Here is a 21,573-nt window from a genome sequence, read left to right as displayed (position 1 = left end):
ACATATCCAAATTTGGGGTTTCTAGCACCAAGTGACCCCGAGATACATGGCCCTAAATTCGGGTCGCAAAATATTTTCAAATGCGGTTGAAATAATTTCGAATCATGTTGAAATAATTTCGAATCATGTTGAAATCATTTCGAATTCGGTAGAAATATTTTCGAATTTGGTTGAAATATTTTTGAATGTGACCGATTTTTCGAATTCGGCAGAAAACTAAACGAAATACGAAAACAAATTTAACGAATATAACTGAACGAAATTAATTAATTAACGAATTAAAACGAAACGAAACGAAACAAATTTTTTCCTTCTGCACATGTCTATTTGTTATACATTTAGGATTAACAACTATTTGTTATATTCTGTTATTTTACAGGAGAAATTTGGAAAACAGGTGTACCAGTACTGCCATATATTACATACCCTCTAAGTTCAAGTACAGGTCAACCATTGGATTGCAAACTTCCTGATATACATCAAGCTCAGTATCAAAACTTCTCAGTAATGGTTGATCCAGTATCTGGCTTGGAAGTCCCCCTTCTTGCTGTAACAAGACACCCCAAAACACACCAATGGTTGGCTGTAGGAGGCGCGTACCTCCATCCTCTAACAAACACACTCTCACCAATAGAAATTGGAGGTCCTATGATAGGTTCCAGAGAGAGGATTTTCCCAATTCTGGGTGTTGGGCTGGACAGCAGCACAGGTAAACAAATTTCCTTTTTGGAGTAAAATCTAAAGTAATTGATATTACCTAGTATAATAAACACAATTAAGTCTGGCTATGCCATGAAAGTTGACCACCACTAGTTTAAAGTATCGACCAGCTGATGAATCTGTAGGGGTTAGTGCTGGCCAAACACAACAATCATCAGACAAACTACTTTTTAACAACTGTCATGCATGGTTACTGATTGTCATAGATGAATGGAGATTGTGCTGGGCTCTGAGCAAGACATAAGTACAATGGTTTCTTGAAAAACAAGGCAGATAGGAACAGAAGGAAACAGACTGAAGATCTCTTGCAGCACTGGATTGCTGGGAATGCAGGGGTAGGAAGCTTGTGTAGCCCTGGGATGCAGGAAACACAAGGAGACGTGAGGATCTCATTTAACAATGGGCCTGAATGCACAGCTGATTGCAACAATTAGTCTACCAACACAGCTACAGGTAACAGTTCAGCCTTGTATATTTGTAGAATAATAGGTGATGGATCAGCTTTAAAATGGCCATACATTATACAATTTTTTTTGTTCAATTTCCTTTAGATTTACCTTCAACTATGTAGTGCAGGGGCCTACCTGATTGCGTAAAAATTTTAAGTGTTTAGGATTGATCTCATAATATATGGTTTTGGTAAATCTAAATTAAAATTGTACAAGAAAATTGTATGATGTATGGCTAGCCTTACAGTTGATCTGAGGCCCAGACAACGTCATGTATGACGAATCACGTAGGGAGGAGCTATGTGCTGAGGTCATCACATTTCTGCACTCCTGTTAGTGCGTGCACTTTGCTGTAATCGGCGGTGAGGGGATATTTGTATTGCACAGTGCTTAATATTCCGATGTAAGTTTCTCATTTTAATAAATTATGTAAGAAGGTATTATACTATCTGAAGTGTTTTTTTCCATACTGTTATAAAAGTGCTGTTGGGATGGTGAGATGCGGAGGACCTCTGTATAAATTCTTGTTTCCCTTTGAAAGTGCTAACAATCATGTGGTGACCCTCTACACAGCTGTTAACCATGAGCTCTTTGTGACCTTTCTTTAATCAGAAGGTCATTTCTAGCTGGTAAGCTTGCATTTTTACCATTGAGTTGGCGGTTTTTATGCACAGATCCTCCATCGCTTTGATTCTGATATGAGCACTCAATAAGAGGACTTTTTGTCACATGGACTTTTATTTTAAAATAAATGATATTTTTCAAATGTTTGAGTTTTTTTCATATGTATCTTATTCAGCACATCTGCTTTTTCATATGTATATTTTGCACATTTGACTATTAAATATATATACGCATTTGGAACTTTGATAGTTTCCTTTTAGCACAGCTTGATATACTGAAATATTAGTTGATCTGGGGCAACGACACTGATGGATCCATGTCAAGCACACATGTTGCTGTTAATATCTATCTGGCAGCTGGCCACAGATTGGATTTGCTGGAGAGATCGTCTAGTTCAGTGGTTCTCAATCCTGTCCTCGGGGCCCACTAACAGGCCAGGTTTGCAAGATAAGTGAAATACATCACAGGTGATATCATTTGCTACTCAAAATACCCTGTTAGTGGGTCCCGAGGACATGAGTTGAGAACCACCATCCTAGTTAGTCATGTGTTTGTTCTTATTTATAGTTGTTTGTAAGTACCATTTATGCTTTTGTGAAAAGGTCAAGAAGTGCATCACCTTTTTGTGCGTTGGTCAATACAGCAGTTTTTTTGTGCTTAAAAGGGGTTAACACTTGTTTAAAAACACCATGTAGCGTATATTTAAAAAAAATTGTTTTGGGAAACAAATTTCTGTCTGGGGTGTATGGTCCAGAGTAGATATTACCTATCCTTCTGCCTTTCAACCAGTAGCCTTTCTAAACATGCCAGTGTAACTAATCAACCCCCATGGCATGGGTGTGTTTGGCCAATCCCTTCTAGGAGGAAAGCATGCTTGAGAACCTAATGAGAATACCCATGCATGCGTTAGAAAATAGGTGGGTCGTCTGTAATGTGGTAGTGACCAACAGGAGAGCAAAATATTATTAAAACCCAGTTGTTCCAATATTTGTGCTCTGATGCCTCGTACACCTGAGCGGATTTTCCGTCGGAAAAAAACTCGGGAATTCCACCAGCAAAAGTCCGATGGAGCATACACACGGTCGGAATTTCTGACCAAAAGCTCACATTGGGCTTTTGCTGGGGGAATTTCCAATCGTGTGTACTAACTTATTATTGGAGATGTAAAAAAAAAAAAAAATTAAACATTTTATCTTTAATTGTTTTATTTATTCATTGATAGGTGATGTCATTCCACTGGGTGGTCTGGTGTCTGCTTCGGGTGCAGTATCTGTTCTGGGTGATATTTTCTGTGAACCTCTGAGTGGAAAAAAATCCAGAACACAAGGAGCTGTTCTCCAGCAGGACAGAGTGATGCCCCATGGAGGGGGGTATCAGGCTCTTTTAGACTCCAATCTGATGATGGCTCAGATTGCTGTCATTGATGCTCTGAAGTCACACAGGGAATTATTCTCAGAAGAGCTGCCTTTTGTGAAAGAAGATTTTGAGCATACTCATGCAGTTTTTACTGAGGTTTTAGAAACAATGAAGAAAGCCCTTACAATAAGGAACCAGTATGTGATGTCTCGAGTTTACAACGTTACTAGTCAGCTAAAAATGGCAGAAGACATTAAACAATATGGGGGAAATTTAGGTGAGTTATATTCCTGCATTGATCAAATTAATTATTCTGTAATCCCACTTTATGTTCTAGTTCTCAGAAACAGTAAGTGTCCTTTTTTAAGATTAACATGGAGCTTAAACTTTAAGCAGAGATATTTCCTATTGTTACAAGTGTGGTGTAGTAGTTTAAAAAAAATTTCAGAAAAATTATCATTCTATATCAGTAGAGAAAATTAAATATCATGTAGATCCATGTAGTATATACATGGACTGGGGTTGTGCACGATAACTAGGACGAGTGGTCAGACCCTGGAATGAATGCTTTTCTGTTCAATGTTCACATCTACTGGGTAATAGACAGGTGCACACTGAAATATTTTGTCTTGGAATTTCATTTTCATCCAAAAATTACATTTATTTAGTTACTCCTGAAATACATTTTTATTTATTTAATTTTTCATAAAAAATTGCATTTGTCCGAAAATCCAAATTAATTAAGGTCGAATCTGTCATTGAAGGCTTATGGTGTCTGTTGGATGTTCGAAGAAGATTTGACAGAGCAGCTAAACTGTATGACTCAGTATAGTTTAGCTGCTCCGTCAAAACTTCTTAGAACTTTCGACAGACACCATAAGACAAAGATTCAACGTTTGTATGTTTTTCGCTGCTTTGTCAAATCTTTGTCGTTCATGTTGAATGTATATAGTTCAAACTGAAAATGGACTGGTGATAGTGATCACTGATCAGACAGGTAACAAGATAGGGTATATAGAATCTCAATCTATAATATAGAATCTATAATAATAAATCCCCCCCCCCCTCCCCACAACATGGGCAGCCTCTGAGGCTATCACAACACTAGCAACACTAGTATCACTATCAGGTTCACAACACTAATACAATAGCAGAAGATTATTATGAAAAAGTTAAGTTGAGCTGTAGCTTGCTTCACTATTGTTCGGCTGCTGTGCTTATGCTTAATTGCTAAATAATTTAGGTTCTCTGACAAACGGACCAGCTAAGATTTACTGTCTTCTGAAGTGATTCAGTGTGTGTCTCTCTCTGCTAGCATTCGTAAGTGAAAGTAAGTTGGCTGTACATGTGTACTTAGTTCTAGCTATTTTACTGGTCCTCCCCCTTGGTTACAATCAGCCAATAACATTCATCATCATCATTATTTTTATTTTACTTGCCCCACCCAATTCCAGCAGTGATCTTTTCTCTCTATGTCAAATCTTTTCTCTCTATGTCAAATAATCCTGGACTAATAGAGTTAAGGTTAGGCACATTCGACCACAGGTTCGATAGACACAGATTGTTATTGTCAACGTCATGTCGAATCTCCTATCTATATCGAACTGTTGTCACAACAAAAACGAAAATAAAGCATTTGTTTATGTCGGATCTTTCGTTATCGTTTGTTAATACAATAACGAAAATACCTGAAATTCGGACAAAATGCATTCGGACGAAAACGAATGCACATGTCTACTGGGTAATGGTGAGGCGGGATGAGCTGAACACCCCCCGGTTCGGTTCGCACCAGAACTTTCGAACGGACCCCAAATTCGTACGAACTTTAGAACCCCATTGAAGTCTATGGGACTCGAACGTTCGAAATTAAAAGTGCTAATTTTAACGGCTAATATGCAAGATGCTGTCCTAAAAAGGGTTTGGGGACCTGGCTCCTGCCCCAGGGGACATGGGTCAATGCCTAAAATGTTTTTAAAAATGGCCGTTTTGGCGGGAGCACTGATTTTAATGACGATTAAAGTGAAAAAAAAGTGAAATATTCCTTTAAATATCGTGCCTGGGGGGTGTCTGTAGTATGCCTGTGAAGTGTCACATGTTTCCCGTGTTTAGAACAGTCCCTGCACAAAATGACATTTAATGGAAATAACATCATTTAAAACTGCTTGCGGTTTTAATGTTATATCTGGTTCCTGCAATATGATTGAAAATCATTGAGAAAAATGGCATGGGTAGCCCTCCCTGCCCATTACCAGCCCCTTTGGGTCTTGTACGCATATTAAGGGAAACCCCGTACCCATAATAAAAAAAGGAAATACGTGTGGCCCCCAGGCCTTATATACTCAGAACAGCAGGCGGTGCAAACAAGACAGGGACTGTGTAGGTTTGTTATGTTAAGTTGAATCTGTTTGTAATTTTCAACTGGTACATTTTTAAAGTGTAGATCCAATCAAAAAATCTATTTTTAAGCTTTTTGGAAAACATAGGGAAGGGTTATCACCCTTGTATAATTTGTTTTGTCGTCCATCTTTTTTCATCTCACTTGCTGTTGTCCCCTACCGTTTGCAAGTAGGAGATGTTTGTAAGTTGGATGTTTGAAAGTAGGGGCCTGCCCTATATGCTCTGCAGAAATGGCGGAACAAGGTGTTGGTTTTGCCACAACATTGTAAGCCCTGAAAGTGACTCTTGGTGGGCACTGGAGCGCCCTGCTGTGAACGATTATATCAAGAATTGTAATTACATGCCATTGTTGAACAGTGGTAGAAAAATTGACCTTTGGTGGTTGTGGTGCTGGTGCCACAACACTATAAGTCCTCACAGTTACTCTGGGTGGGCACAGGAACGGGCCCTCCTGTGAAATATTATATCAAGAATTGTAATTACATGTCCCTGTTAAACAGGGGCAGAAAAATTGGGCCTTAGGCACTGGTGCTGGTGCCACGACACTGCAACCTCTCCCATATACTCTAGTTTTAGTGCAGGAATTAGCCCTGCTGCAAAGCATTGCATCAAAAATTGTAATTAAACGCCCCTGTTAGACAGGGGCAGAAAAATTGGGCCTTAGGCACTGGTGCTGGTGCCACTACACTGCAACCTCTCCCATATACTCTAGTTGTAGTGCAGGAATTAGCCCTGCTGCAAAGCATTGCATCAAAAATTGTAATTAAATGCCCCTGTTAAACAGGGGCAGAAAAATTGGGCTGATGGCATCACCCAGAACCAGAAATGTTCTTCCAACATATCAGCGGAGGAGGAAGAGGATAGACAATCAACATAACAGGACAGTCACTCAGCATCAGCATAGGCAGTCTTGAAGGGATGTGATATTTCAAAAAAAATTATTTGGTTACATCAGCTTCAGGTGCTTGGTAGCTGTGGGTGATCCAAGACTGATTCATCTTGATGAAGGTCAGTCGATCAACTGATTCGGTGGACAGGCGCACCCTGTGATCGGTAACAAAGCCACCAGCAGCACTGAAGGTGCGTTCCGAAAGAACGCTGGATGCAGGACAGGCCAGTAGCTCAATTGCATACTGTGCAAGCTCTGGCCAGTGATCCATCCTCAAGACCCAGTAAGCCAGAAGATTTTCGGTGGGAAAGGTGTCCAAGTCTGACCTTGCCCCTAGGTATTCCTGCACCATGTAAATCAGACGCTGGCGATGGTTGCTGGAACCGATCATACCTTGGGGCTGCGGACTAAAAAATTGTCTGAAAGCATCAGTCAGGCGGCCACCTTCTCCACCGCTCCTTCTGACCGATGCCTCAGCAACACGTTGTCCAGGACCAGGAGTTTATAACTTCCCAGTCTCTGGGAACGCGTTGCACAGACCTTTCTGCAAGGCCTCCCGGAGATGTCTCATCCTCTGCTTCCTCTGCGACGGCAAGATAAGGTCGGCAACCTTACCCTTGTACCGTGGATCAAGGAGAGTGGCCAGCCAGTAATGGTCCCTCTCCTTGATCCGAAGAATACGAGGATCCTTCCGCAGGCTTTGCAGGATCAGGGAGGCCATGCAGCGTAGGTTAGCTGAGGCATTCGTTCCGGAGTCCTCTGGGTCACTAAGGACAACATGATCCGCAGCTACCTCCTCCCGGCCACGTACAAGTCCACGTGTTTCTTGGGACTGTAAATCATCCCTACAAGACTGCTGCTGCTGATGATGCTGAGTGCCAGACTCCACCTCCATGCTGACACAATCATCCTCCTCCTCCTCCTCATCCTCTTCCTGTGTGATGGGTGGCACAGCAGGAACACTGTCTGGATAAAGGGGGCCTTGAGAGGCAAGGAAGTCCTCCTCTTCCTGCCTCTGTTCTGCCTCAAGTGCCCTGTCCATTATTCCACATAGCATATGCTCCAAGAGGTGGACAAGAGGTACAGTGTCACTGATGCATGCACTGTCACTGCTCACCTCCTTGTGGCCTCCTCAAATGGTGACAGGACAGTGCATGCATCCCTGATCATGCCCCACTGGCGTGGTGAGAAAAAACTGAGCTCCCCTGACCCTGTCCTGGTGCCGTAGTCGCACAAGTACTCATTGATGGCCCTCTGCTGCGTGTGCAGCCGCTGCAGCATGGCCAAAGTTGAGTTCCACCTGGTGGGCATGTCACATATAAGGCGGTTCTTGGGGAGGTTCAACTCCTTTTGGAGCTCAGCCAGCCGAGCACAGGCATTAAATGATCGGCAGAAATGCACACAGACTTTCCTGGCCTGCTTCAGGACATCCTGTAAGCCTGGGTACCTGCCCAAGAACCACTGCACCACCAGGTTAAGGACGTGAGCTACACAGGGCACATGGGTCAGTTGTCCCTGTCGGAGGGCGGAGAGGAGGTTGGTGCCATTGTCGCAAACCACCATTCCTGGCTTAAGCTGGCGTGGCGTCAACCACCTCTCGGCCTGCCCCTGCAGAGCTGACAAAACATCTGCCCCAGTGTGGCTCCTGTCCCCCAAACAAACCAGCGTAAGCAAGGCATGGCATCGTTTTGCCTGCGTACTTGCTTAGCCCCTGGAACGCCTACGGAGCACCGCTGGTTCTGAGGACAGAGCACTGGAAGAGGCCATGGAGGAAGAAGAAGAGGAGGGGGTGGAGGAGAGAGGTGTGTCACAACCAATAGTAGCATTTTGGAGGCGTGGTGGCGGAACAACCTCCAACACTACTGCACCTTGTCCTGCATCCTTCCCAGCTGCCAGAAGAGTAACCCAATGGGCCGTGAAAGACAGGTAACGTCCCTGTCCATGCCTGCTGGACCATGAGTCAGCGGTAATATGCACCTTACCACTGACTGCCCTGTCCAGCGAGGCAAGGACATTGCCTTCCACATGCCGGTAGAGAGCCGGAATCGCCTTCCGTGAGAAAAAGTGGCGTTTGGGGACCTGCCACTGAGGAACCACACATTGTACAAACTCACGGAAGGGGGCCGAGTCTACCAACTGAAAAGGCAGCAGTTGAAGTGCTAGCAATTTAGCCAAGCTAGCATTCAACCGCTGGGCATGTGGATGGCTGAAAGTGAACTTCTTTCGCCGGTCCAGCAGCTGGGGCAGGGACATTTGCCTGCTATAATCGGACGTGGGTGTACTGCTAGCAGAGTGCCCAGAAGCACTTGGCTGTGACACACCTAATTCTACACCTTCATTCCTCTCAGAGCAGGTTTCAGAGAGGACTGAAGGTCTAGTGGGGTTGGAGATCCCAGCTGATGAGGAGCAAGGAGAGGTCCGCTTTGTTCTTGGTGTGGGTCTTTGAGGTACGCTTGCCAGCGAGGTCAACATATGTCTGGTCAAGCATGTGGTGCCCAAGCGGCTGATGTTTTGGCCACGCGAGATACGCTTGAGACATATGTTGCAAATGGCAGCGGTGCGATCTGATGCACTCGTCTCAAAAAAGGCCCACACCAAAGAACTTTTAGAATAACGTGCAGAGGCCGCGCCCTGCACAGGCGGAGCTCTGCGGTGTGATTCAGTCAGTGTGCTGCCCCTAAGCTGGCCCCCGGAGGGCATCCTGCCTCGTTGGACATGTGCCTCCTCCTCCTCCTCCTTTCTCCTACCAGGCACCCACGTGGAGTCAGTGCCCTCATCATCCGCTCCCTCTTCATCGCTGTAGCAAACCTGGCAGTATGCTGCAGCTTGTGGAACATGACTGCCAGATTGCTGTCCTTCTTGAGCATCCCCTCTCTCTGCATTCACGCTACTGCCTTCCTCTAGCTGAGTATCATCATCAGAGCCTACAAAACACTGGGCATCCTCCTGGAGCATGTACCCAACACTGTGATCAAAGAGTTCAGGAGACTCCTCAGGAGGACGTGGTGGGTCTAGGGAAGGAGTCACTGATGATGACATTGAGAAGAGGGAAGACGATGCGTTGGCAGCTGCTTTGCTAGTACCCTGAGACTGAGTGAGAGAGGATGAGGAGGATGAAGAGGGCTTGGTCATCCACTCTACCAAGTCATTGGCATGTTGCGGCTCAACATGTCCAACTGCCGAAAAGAAGGACAAGCGTGTCCCATGGCCACGTGCTGATTATGACGATGCATGCGTCCACGACCAGCACTGTTGTCTCTAGACACAGAGCCTGCTTGCCCTCTTTTATCGGCTCGCGCCTGTCTGCCTCTCCTTGCTGGCCTTTCAGACATGGTAATGGCCTGAAGGGAGTTGGGAAAACCAGCAATTGGGTAGTGTATATTGTGCTGGAGGCACACACAACATCCACTAACTCCTGCAGATGGCAGATGGCTCAAATAGAGAAGAGCTATGTAGGTGGATATAGCGGTGTATACTGGGTTCAGAGCACGCAGACAGCACGCACAATCTCCTACTGCTGACTGCAAGCTCTATTTAAAACGAGCAAGATAGTTTGCTATATAGGTGGATATAGCGGTGTATACTGGGTTCAGAGCACGCAGACAGCACGCACAAGCTCCTACCGCTGACTGCAAGCTCTATTTAAAACAAGCAAGATAGTTTGCTATATAGGTGGATATAGCGATGTATACTGGGTTCAGAGCACACAGACAGCACGCACAAGCTCCTACCGCTGACTGCAAGCTCTATTTAAAACGAGCAAGATAGTTTGCTATACAGGTGGATATAGAGGTGTATACTGGGTTCAGAGCACGCAGACAGCACGCACAAGCGCCTACCGCTGACTGCAAGCTCTATTTAAAATGAGCAAGATAGTTAGCTATATAGGTGGATATAGGGGTGTATACTGCGTTCAGAGCACGCAGACAGCACGCACAATCTCCTAACACTGACTGAAAGCTCTATTTAAAACGAGCAAGATAGTTAGCTATATAGGTGGATATAGCGGTGTATACTGCGTTCAGAGCACGCAGACAGCACGCACAATCTCCTAACACTGACTGAAAGCTCTATTTAAAACGAGCAAGATAGTTAGCTATATAGGTGGATATAGCGGTGTATACTGCGTTCAGAGCACGCAGACAGCACGCACAATCTCCTAACACTGACTGCAAGCTCTATTTTTAAAAGATAGATATATCGCTAGCTATATAGGTGAATATAGCGGTGTATACTGCGGTCAGGGCACGCAGACAACAACCACTACAGAAGAGCAAGAACAAAAAATCGGCCGATCACGATCGGTGTATACTGTGTTGAAGGTACACAGAACACCCACTAACTGCTACAGACGCCAACACACTACACAAGGCCGCCATGCTGGCGGCCTTATATAGTGTGGGGCGTGTACTACACAGCCTGAGCTATGATTGGCCACAGGCATCCTGCCTGTGGCCAATCATGGCTCTCCTCGCTGCCGGCGCTGTGATTGGCCAAGCATGCGGGGTCACAGTGCATGCTTGGCCAATCATGAGCCAGCAATGCACTGCGCCATCGCAGTGCATTGTGGGCCGCGAGCGCCACACGAATTTGGCGCGAACGGCCCATAACGTTCGGAATTCGCCGAACGGGCGAACAGCCGATGTTCGAGTCGAACATATGTTCGACTCGAACACGAAGCTCATCCCTAATGGTGAGCACTCCATATAGGAGCGTGTGGGGTGCTGGTACAATTATGTTTAATTACCTGGGCACAAATAATATTTGTCAGTTTTCTAGCCCTTGACATTACAGATTTAGTGTTGATGACTATTATACTTTTAGCCTTACAAATAAACATTTATAACATGACAAATGATTCCCAGAGTTATGAGTTAGCTAAAGAGACACCACAGTTGTCTGTTTTGATGTATTCTTTTTGTGTTTAAATTTTATCTTGAGCTACTGATCTTCTCAAAAAAGGAAGCATAGCAATGGGAAACAGAAATGAGGGGGACACCTGCTAACTAGATTGAAAACTACTTACTATGCTTATACAGTATTGCCCATTTATCTGACTGTTATCTGCACTGAAGCCCCATGCAGAGACGTAACATACCCATTAACACTCTAATAGTTACCACTCATCTCTCATTACCTGCGCTCATATACAATCAGACTGTAACATAACTACCTGAGGATTTTATCTTATGCTATATATTTTCATAAGTTTGTGCTTATGCATGGTGCTTTAGATCATTGACAGAGGAATAGTCATTTTGCTGTGCAGCATTTGAATACTTCCAATTAGAAAAGCAGCCCCGTGTATGGATAGGCAAAACAGCTTCATGACATAACTTTTGTATAAATCAGTAAATGTATTTCTTTATGGAACACCAATCCAGTAAACACTGTTTGACATTAAAGCAATTTTGTTTAGTGAATTACACTTAATTTCTCATTGAATGTTTCAGGAATGATAAAGTATCACAAGACAGAGCTGTGGATTCCTGCGGTTATTGGTATGGAAATCCCAGATCCTGGACCTTCAGATTTGATGGTTCCGATCCTTGGAGTTGAGCATGATTATATTAAAGGCCACTTAATTCCATTGGCAGGAACAATGGAGGATTCAGATGGTCGAGGTAAAATGACAAAACCACAATCAAGCATATAGTATGTCTATATCTTTGTCAAGACTGTTTAGAACATATCGTCCAACTTGTACTGTACCTGTGACAACCATCTTATGTACTGTGTATATATATATATATATATATATATATATATATATATATATATATATATATATATATATATTAGGGCTGTGAACATTAAAGATTAATCCCTCAATTAATTGATTTATTTTTTTGATCAATCAAAATTCTTCTGACCGGTACTCACCTCTCTGCCATCTTCCGGGTCTTCAGGGAGTTCAGTCGGAGATACAGTGATGTCACAGACATCAATGTCACTAGACTCCTCCCCCCCTTCCCCAAGTGCCTCCGTCTGCTAATGAAGGGAAGGGGGGAGGAGTCCAGTGATGTCAAAATTCTGATTGAACGCATATGGAGGAGGAGCTACAAATGACGTCACCCGCTGCTGCCTTACAGAACTAACACGATTGTCGGTTTTACATGCTGTGTTTTTACCATCTTTATGTGAGTAGTTTGTGTTTGAACACAAAAATTAAATATTATACTTAAGCGGCGAGCACTTAGATCTTTTCTTTCTACCCATGACCTGGCATCCTTACTGAGATCTAAGGAGACGTGAGAGAAGTTTATGGTCCGTGTTAACCCTTTTGATACCCTCTTGCATGACCACCTGTTTGCACAGGGGTCCATGCCATAAGGTGAGAGTAATTAGTTAGACCAGAGGTGGAGGGATTGTCATGCTACTGTGGAAAAAAAAATACTTATGTCAGTACTACAGTTTCAATTTAAAATGTATTTGTGTGAACTGTGAAATCCATGAAGCCATAGATTGTTGAAACTAACTAGTGTCGGGTGATTGTATATAGTGTATACCACATTTACCACTGACTAATGCAGAGTTGCAATGCAAGGAGATCAGCTAAAAGTAGTTGGATCTGTATGCGCGTTATAATTAATCAAAATAAATCAATTAATCAAACACGAAAAAAATAAATAAATGTATAAAAATAAATAAATAAATATATATATATATATATATATATATATATATATATATATATATATATATATATATATATATATATATATATATATATATAGTACTGTGCAAACTTTGTAAGCTGGGGTAAAAAAAAAAAAAACATGGTAAGAATGCTTTAAAAAATATATGTTTTAATGTTATCCAAGACAGACTTGACCATCACTTCCTGGACTCCTTCTTCTTTACACTGAAGATCATTCTTAATGACATTGGCTGCATGTTTGGGGTCATTGTCCTGCTGCAGAATAAATTTGGGGCCAATCACAACCTTCCCTGATGCTATGGCTTGATGGATAAGTATCTGCCTGTATTTCTTAGCATTGAGAAAAACATCAATGCTGACCAAATCTCCAATTCAATTTGCAGAAATTCAGCACTAAACAATCTATCCCTCACCAACAGGGTCCTGTCACTATCTAACACCTACCAACTATTAGGACCCCTTTTTGACACAGAATATGCCATTTATAACACACCTGTGTCCAGGGCCGAAACTAGGGGGAGGCGGGGGGGAGGCTCCGAGTGTGCCATCCCCACTACCTGCCAGGGCAACGCTGCGCTCCTGTGATTGCAGAACAAGGAAACACAAGCAAACAATACTGATGCTTGGGGGAATTGGTGTGAGACTTCACTACACAGGAGGAGGGAGCTCAGCTGAGCATTCTTGCTCCCAGCCAGGGTCGGGAAAAAGGAGGGAGGGGGCACACTCTGAGCTTCTGGCTTCTCCTGCTCCATACTGTGACATGCAGAGGACTTGTACTGGTGCCGCCCCGTTCAGATTATGTGTCTTCTAGCTGCTCACAACCTATACACAGCACTAAGGAGGTTTTAGAGCACTTCCTGAGCTCTGTGGAACAAGTCTGATAGGTGAGTGGGTGGAACAATGGGCGGGGACAGAAGCAGGCAGAAGATGCCAGGACTTGACCCATACGGATGTCCTACTGCTGAAGCACACAGAGTAACAGGTACAGTGCAGTGATCTTCTACTATACTCAGTTAACTGTTTAAGCCCCGGACCATTTGGTTGCCCAAAGACCAGACAACTTTTTGCGATTCTGCACTACGTCGCTTTAACTGACAATTGCGCGGTCGTGCGACGTGGCTCCCAAACAAAATTGATGTCCTTGTTTTCCCACAAATAGAGCTTTCTTTTGGTGGTATTAGATCACCTCCTGAGGTTTTTATTTTTTGTGCTATAAACAAAAAACGAGAGACAATTTTGAAAAAAACACATTATTTTTACTTTTTGCTATAATAAATATCCCCAAAAAATATTTAAAAAAAAACATATTTTTTACACAGTTTAGGCCGATACGTATTCTTCTACATATCTTTGGTAAAAAATCGCAATTGCACCACCACAGTGTGAAAGCACTCAGGCTTTCACATTCAGACGGCAAGGGAGGCAGTTTTCAGGTGCTTTATATGCGCTATTTTTAGCGCTAAAGTGCCTGAAAACTGCCTCAATGTGAAAGGGGTCTAAAAGTCAGCAGCTACAAATACTGTAGCTGCTGACTTTTATTGTTAGGACACTGTCCTGGAGTCCAGTGATGTCAGCAACTCAGCTGATAATTCCATCGGGTCTTGAGTGCTGCCACTGCCATTGCCAGCAAGGGAATACAGCACAGCCAGGTCCCCACTGCTCATGCCTGAAGTACACTGTGCATTTGAATATCCCAACAGCAGGGGGAGGAGTGGGGCCTAACTTCTGACAGACTCCACCGCAGGGGCATCTGCCGGAAGTGGGTAAGGGTGTCGAAAACAGGTACCCACTCCCCCCCCCCCAAAGTGCCAAATGTGGCACCAGAGGAGGGGAGGAATCAGATAAGCGGCAGTTTCCCTTTTGAGTATAACTCTGCTTTAAGGATTTGCTTGCATATGCTCAGTGGATCATTGTAAAAATTCTTAAAATGACTCTCTGGCTATTTTATAGATTATTCAGGAGGCACTGTACTTTATGTGCTTTCACTTTTTGGGCTCCTCAACAATTGTGGTGGGGAAAGGGGGGTGTAAAAACATGTGACTGAGCCATGTTTGTACTGCATCCCAACCACTCCTCTTAAAGTGATTGTAAAAGTTTTTTTTTTTTTTAAATGTCTAGGTAGGTAAGGTTGATCCGGGGAAAATCCGATTGCCTCTGGGGGGATCAGGAAGGAATTTTTTCCCCTGCTTTAGCAAATTGGATCATGCTCTGCTGGGGTTTTTTGCCTTCCTCTGGATCAACTGTGGGTATAGAATTGGGTATATGGGCTGGTATGATATTTATTATATTTTTTTTTTGTGGTTGAACTGGATGGACTTGTGTCTTTTTTCAACCTGACTAACTATGTAACTATGTAGACTTACCTGCTCTGTGTAATGAAATCGCACAGAGTGGCCACAAATCTCCTCTATTCAGGTCCTCTGATGGCGCTCCTGGCCCCTCCTCTCTGCCCAGTTCCCACATGGGAAGCCCCTTCCCATGGGGGGCACACATGCGTGCTTGCACCCGAGTCCCACTGCTGCATCCATTGACACAGATAGCGGGACCCTTGCCCCCTGTCCCTTGTCACTGGCTTTGATTGAAAGCAGTGGAAGCCAATGACAATGCCCTACTGTTACTGTCCTTTTTACAGGAAGGGGGGTACTGAACTGAATCTTTGCCCTGGTTGAAAGAATGTCTAGCTTCACCACTGCCTGTGTCTCAAAGTGGCTGCTCAAATATAGACACAGTCTCTCTGGAGATGATATCTGGAGGTCATGTCAGGGCACACATTAGTTATATGTCAGGCTCTTTTTTGCGCCAGTAATAAGTAGCAATCATGTGTCAGCTTTGTTTACTACTAAGAGTAGAGACGGTAGTCATTTTTTATCACAGAATTGTGGAACTGGCCAATGGAGTGGCACCATTGTTCCTCAGGAAAAGCAGCCTACACACAGAGGGTAATCTGTGAAGAGCAAAGTTGATCCTGAGCTCTGACTTTAGTCCTTCTATAAAGAAAACTTCAAAGTTTCGTTTTCCTTAACAACACTTCTAATGGGACCCCCTCCTACCCCAGGTTCCATAACAGCTATGTGAACTGCTAGGGCTACACTTATGCCACTGGGTCATTATTCAAAGCTTAACCATGGTCAAAATAAAAAATTGCATACATGGTGCAGTATGTCAATAGCACTAAGACACCAGTTTATAGCTTTCTGAGTGCTCCTTGTAACAAAGATGTATTACCAGTTGATCCTGCCATTATATCTGTTTCTGCTATTTTTTTGTGCCGAAAACCCCAATATCTGAAATGTGGAAATGGTAAAAAATATAGCTTATCTAAGCCTAAAAACAAAAATGTTATATTTTGCAGCTTACTAGACCTTAGATGTGGTGACTGCATCAGCATTCTTTTTTCCTTTATTTACACCTGGTGATTGAGACAGTGCCCTAGAGTAACAATGCTCACCATTGTATCTCTTAAAAAGTGCATTGTCACTCTATGTTGTTTTCCTAACTTGAATTGCAAACATCTTCCCCTTTGCTTGTCTCCATTACATAGAGAGCAGTTGTTATAGTTTACAGAAAGTAGTTGTGAAAGTAAATAACATAATTTAGGATTGCAGTTTAACCACTTCAATACCGGGCCATAGTCAAATGACGCTCCCACAGATGGGATCTCTCATCCTGGGTGGACATCATATGACAGCCTCGGTATTTTGCCGCTCCTGCGGGCCCCCGGGGGCCCGCAGCACGGCGATCGTGGATGAGGTGTGTCCCTTGGACACAGCCCACCCCCGATCTTTCATCCCCATCCACCCCCCCGATACACATGACCAGCTGTGTCCAATCACAGCCGGTCACATGTACTGTGCATTCACAGCGCTCATGCACGTGCCTAGGGCGCGTGCAGAACGGCGATCGGGGATGCCGTTTGTCACCCTGACACAGCCCAACCCCGATCACAGTAAAGAGCCCAATCACAGCCGGTCACAGAACATAAACAAACCACTGTAACAAGATGTTACCGGATTCTCCTCCTCACACACTGATAGTGTGTGAGAAGTAGATTGCGGTAACATCTCGTTACCGCCTAGTGTACACCAATCACACACTGATTACCCCCCCAATAAAGAGGACCTGTCACCACCCATCAAAGTACCTGTCATCACCCATCAAAGTACCTTCATCACCCATCAAAGTACCTGTCATCACCCATCACAGCCTATCTGAGTACCTGAGTACCTGTCAGCCCATCTGAGTACCCGAGTACCTGAGTACCTGTCAGCCCATCTGAGTACCCAAGTACCTGTCCCAGCCCATCTGAGTACCCGAGTACCTGTCCCAGCCCATCTGAGTACCCGAGTACCTGTCCCAGCCCATCTGAGTGCCCGAGTACCTGTCCCAGCCCATCTGAGTACCCAAGTACCTGAGTACCTGTCAGCCCATCTGAGTACCTAAGTACCTGTTAGCCCATCTGAGTACCCGAGTACCTGAGTACCTATCAGCCCATCTGAGTACCGGAAGTACCTGAGTACCTGTCAGCCCATCTGAGTACCCGAGTACCTGTCACAGTCCATCTGAGTATCCGAGTACCAGAGCACCTGTCAGCCCATCTGAGTACCCGAGTACCTGAGCACCTGTCAGCCCATCTGAGTACCCGAGTACCTCTCCCAGCCCATCTGAGTACCCGAGTACCTGAGTACCTGTCCCAGCCCATCTGAGTACCCGAGTACCTGTCCCAGCCCATCTGAATACCCGAGTACCTGAGTACCTGTCACAGCCCATCTGAGTACCCGAGTACCTGTCACAACCCACCTGAGTACCCGAGTACCTGAGTACCTGTCACAGCCCATCTGAGTACCTGAGTACCTGTCACAGTCCATCTGAGTACCTCCCACAATCCATCTGAGTACCCGAGTACCTGAGTACCTGTCACAGCCCATCTGAGTACCGGAGTACATGTCACAGTTCATCTGAGTACCTGAGTACTTGACACAGTCTATCTGAGTACCTGTCACAGTTCATCTGAGTACCCGAATACCTGTCACCAACCTGTCTGAGTACCCAAGTACTTGTCACCAGCCCGTCGGAGTACCCAATTACCTGTCGCCAGCCCGTCGGAGTAACGGAGTACCTGTCACCAGCCCGTCGGAGTAACGGAGTACCTGTCACCAGCCCCTCAGAGTACCCGAGAACCTATTTGCAGACCATGCCTCATAGAATATACGTTGGGGTGTTTGCTTTCCAAAATGGGGTCATTTTGTGGGTAATTCCATTGTCCTGGTGCTCCAGGACCTTCAAAAGTGTGATAGGTAGGAACGAAATGAGATGTGTAATTTATGCTCCTAGAACGCCTGAAGGTAACACTTCCATGTTGGACCTCTGTATATGGTCAGGCTATGTAAAAGTCTCACACATGTGGTATCGCCATACTCAGGAGAAGTAGCAGAATGTGTTTTGGGGTGTAATTTTTGCTATATACATGCTATGTGTTAGAAATATCTTATAAATGGACAACTTTGTGTAAAAAAAAAAAAAAAAAGGTTTTCATTTTCTTTCCACGTTTTCTGAAGACATGTGTAAAAAATTATCTGTTCAAAAGACTCATAATGCTTCATAGAATATACTTTGGGGTGTTTGTTTTCCAAAATTTCCAAAATTGTGGGTAATTCTACTGTCCTGGTGCTCAGGATACTCAGGATGTGTAGCAGAATGTATTTTGGGGTGTAATTTTTGCTATGTACATGCTTTGAGTTAGAAATATCTTATAAACTGACCACTTTGTGTAAAAAAAAATATGTTTTCATTTTCTTTCCACGTTTTCTGAAGACTTGTAGAAAAAAATTAACTGTTCAAAAGACTCATTATGCCTCATAGAATATACGTTGGGGTGTTTGCTTTCCAAAATGGGGTCATTTTGTGGGTAATTCTACTGTCCTGGTGCTCCAGGGCCTTCATAAATGTAATAGGTCGTTAGGAAATTAGAGGTGTCATTTATGCTCCTAGAACCCCTGACTGTGCTCCCTGCATGTTGGACCTCTCTGTGTGGCCAGCCTGTGTAAAAGTCCCACACATGTGGTATCGCCATACTCAGGAAGAGTTGCAGAATGTATTTTGGGGTGTAATTGGAATTATGCATATGCTGTGTATGAGAAATAACTTGTTATTATGACAATTTTGAAAAAAAAAAAAATTGTTCTTTTTCCCAAGAATTGTGGGAAAAAATTACACCTTCAAAAAACTCACCATGCCTCTTACTAAATACCTTGGACTGTCTACTTTTCAAAAAGGGGTCATTTGGGGGGTATTTGTACTTTCCTGACATTTCAGAGCCTCAAGAAATGAGATAGGCTGTCAGTGCATCAGGTGTGATCAGATGTGATCAATTTTCAATGATTTACACCATAGCTTGTAGACTCTATAACTTTCAAAGAGACTAAATAATATCCACTAATTTGGGTTATTTTTATCAAATAGATGTAGCAGTATACATTTTGGCCCAAATTTATGAACAAAAATGACTTATTTATCAAAATCTTCACTCTTTTTTCACTTATGTCACAAAAAATTAAAAACCCAGTGGAGATTAAATACTACCAAAAGAAAGCTCTATTTGTATGAGAGTGCTGAAAGCTAAAAATTGGTCTGGTAAGGAAAGGTGTATAAATGCCCTGTATTGAAGTGGTTAATGAACATGAAGTTGCAAGAACACTGTCTTTCTAGAACAATCAACATGTATTTTTCTGTACTTTTGAAAATGTACTTAGCCTAAAAAATTAACCTAATGTAGTCACCACATCTGAGGATGAATAAGCTGCAGTACTGTACGTTACATGTTTGTTATTGGGTTCAGATATACTTAAAAGTCCCTCAGGTTGTTGCAGAAAGCACCTGGGTTTAGGAGGGCATTTTGCATTCCAAATGCTGTGTTTGTTAAACAGTACAGTATTCAATTTAATTTATTTTATTTCTATAAGGACTTATTCCAATTAAAATTGGAGCCAGAGCAATTGATCCAATCACGGGGAGCCGTTGTACAGTAGTAGGTGTCCAAACTAGCCTGGTGACAGGAATTATAACTCCAGTTATGCAACTCATGGGGCCATTGAAAGATAAAGATGCTTACCCGGTAAGTTTATAGAATGAAAATTGTGACTGACTGAACACTGGACTAGTCATCTGAATTCTAACAAAATAAATGTCTGATTGTTTTAGTTGGAAGCCCTACAGAATGAGTTGTTTATGAGAGAGAGATTTTGGCAAGGTCAATATACAAAGGAAGAAGAACTTCTAAAAGATTTAAGCGCTTTTGCTCTCTATGTTCTTGATGTAGCCAGAGAAGGGAAACTACACAAGGTACTGTGTACTCTATCATACTGTGTGTACTATCATACATTTGACTGGTATGCAGAGCTATATGTGGTTTTATATTATTTGACATTTATAAGGCATTGTTACGTAAACTAATGTATGGAAAATGCACCAGCATGATCAAACGAATATTTCATTCCAGCTCACCATCACCAAAGGTATAAATGTTTTCAACCTCTAGACTTTTTTCAGGCTTATGAACCAAAACAGCTGGTCAGCAACAATATATTGCTACTTGGGTGCAAAGGTTCCACTACTAGATTTCATTGTACTGTTTATGGCTGTTCGCCAATAAACTTCAGCAGGGCATGAATGTCATGTATGTATTTTCTTTTGTTGTACTGAGTAAAAACATAGCAGGTCTCATTCACCACAGTTATTAAAGATACAGATGGCTCTCAATGTTAGGAACTTTTACTATTGCTGAAGTAAATGCTTATGATACACATATTTGGATAAGTCAGAAAGGGACACAGGCCAAGGTGATGGCAGAGCTTGGACTTTACTATTGTTACATAGTTACTTAGTCTAGTTGAAAAACGACACAAGTCCATCTAGTTCAACCAATAGAAGGAAAAAAATATATATGTATAAACAATCCTATATATACTGTACAATGCTATATCCACAGTTGATCAAGAGGAGGGCAAAAACCCAAATAATGCATGATCAAATTTGCTCCAGCAGGGGAAAAAAAAATACATATAATATCCAGTTATAAAATAAATTATAAAATCTGCGCTTGGTAAAAAAAAATGTGAAATTATAGTATGTGTATCTAGGAAAGAATCCAGGCCTTTCTTAAAACAATATACTGAGTTGGCCAGAACTACCTCTTGAGGGATTCTTACTGTGAAGAAGCCTTTCCATATTTGGAGATTAAATCTCTTTTCCTCCAAGCCTAAAGAGTGCCCCCCTGTCCTCTGTGATGACCTTAAATTAAATAACTCAATAACTATACCTTTGCATACAAAGCACTCTAGATTAGGGTCCTTCTTGAGCTTAAGGTGCAGGTAGGGGGTGATTGCCTAATTCTGAACTTTGACTAGCTGTAGATGTGGTCCAATTAGAATCTAGCATTAAGCAGTCACACTACCCAAAGAAAGCGCTTTGCACTAAAACCC

The 21,573-nt window shown here is 43.1% G+C and overlaps 1 protein-coding gene across 1 annotated transcript in view; it reads left to right on the top strand.

Moving 5' to 3' along the window:
* Window positions 1–21,573, top strand: part of LOC143932952 (uncharacterized) — a 156,608-nt gene that overhangs the window by 121,235 nt on the left and 13,800 nt on the right. Inside the window, exons 18-22 of the mRNA XM_077455884.1 lie at window positions 380–709; window positions 3,016–3,426; window positions 11,889–12,059; window positions 20,056–20,207; window positions 20,294–20,434. Coding sequence (XP_077312010.1) covers window positions 380–709; window positions 3,016–3,426; window positions 11,889–12,059; window positions 20,056–20,207; window positions 20,294–20,434 — 1,205 coding nt within the window. The remainder of the gene's footprint in view (window positions 1–379; window positions 710–3,015; window positions 3,427–11,888; window positions 12,060–20,055; window positions 20,208–20,293; window positions 20,435–21,573) is intronic.

This window comes from Lithobates pipiens, unplaced genomic scaffold (genome assembly GCF_037356315.1).
Source record: "Lithobates pipiens isolate NorthernLeopardFrog02 unplaced genomic scaffold, aLitPip1_a1.2 Scaffold_27, whole genome shotgun sequence".
NCBI lineage: Eukaryota > Metazoa > Chordata > Amphibia > Anura > Ranidae > Lithobates > Lithobates pipiens.
The sequence above is the reverse complement of the archived record's forward strand: the minus strand, read 5'-3'. Positions and strand labels throughout refer to the sequence as shown.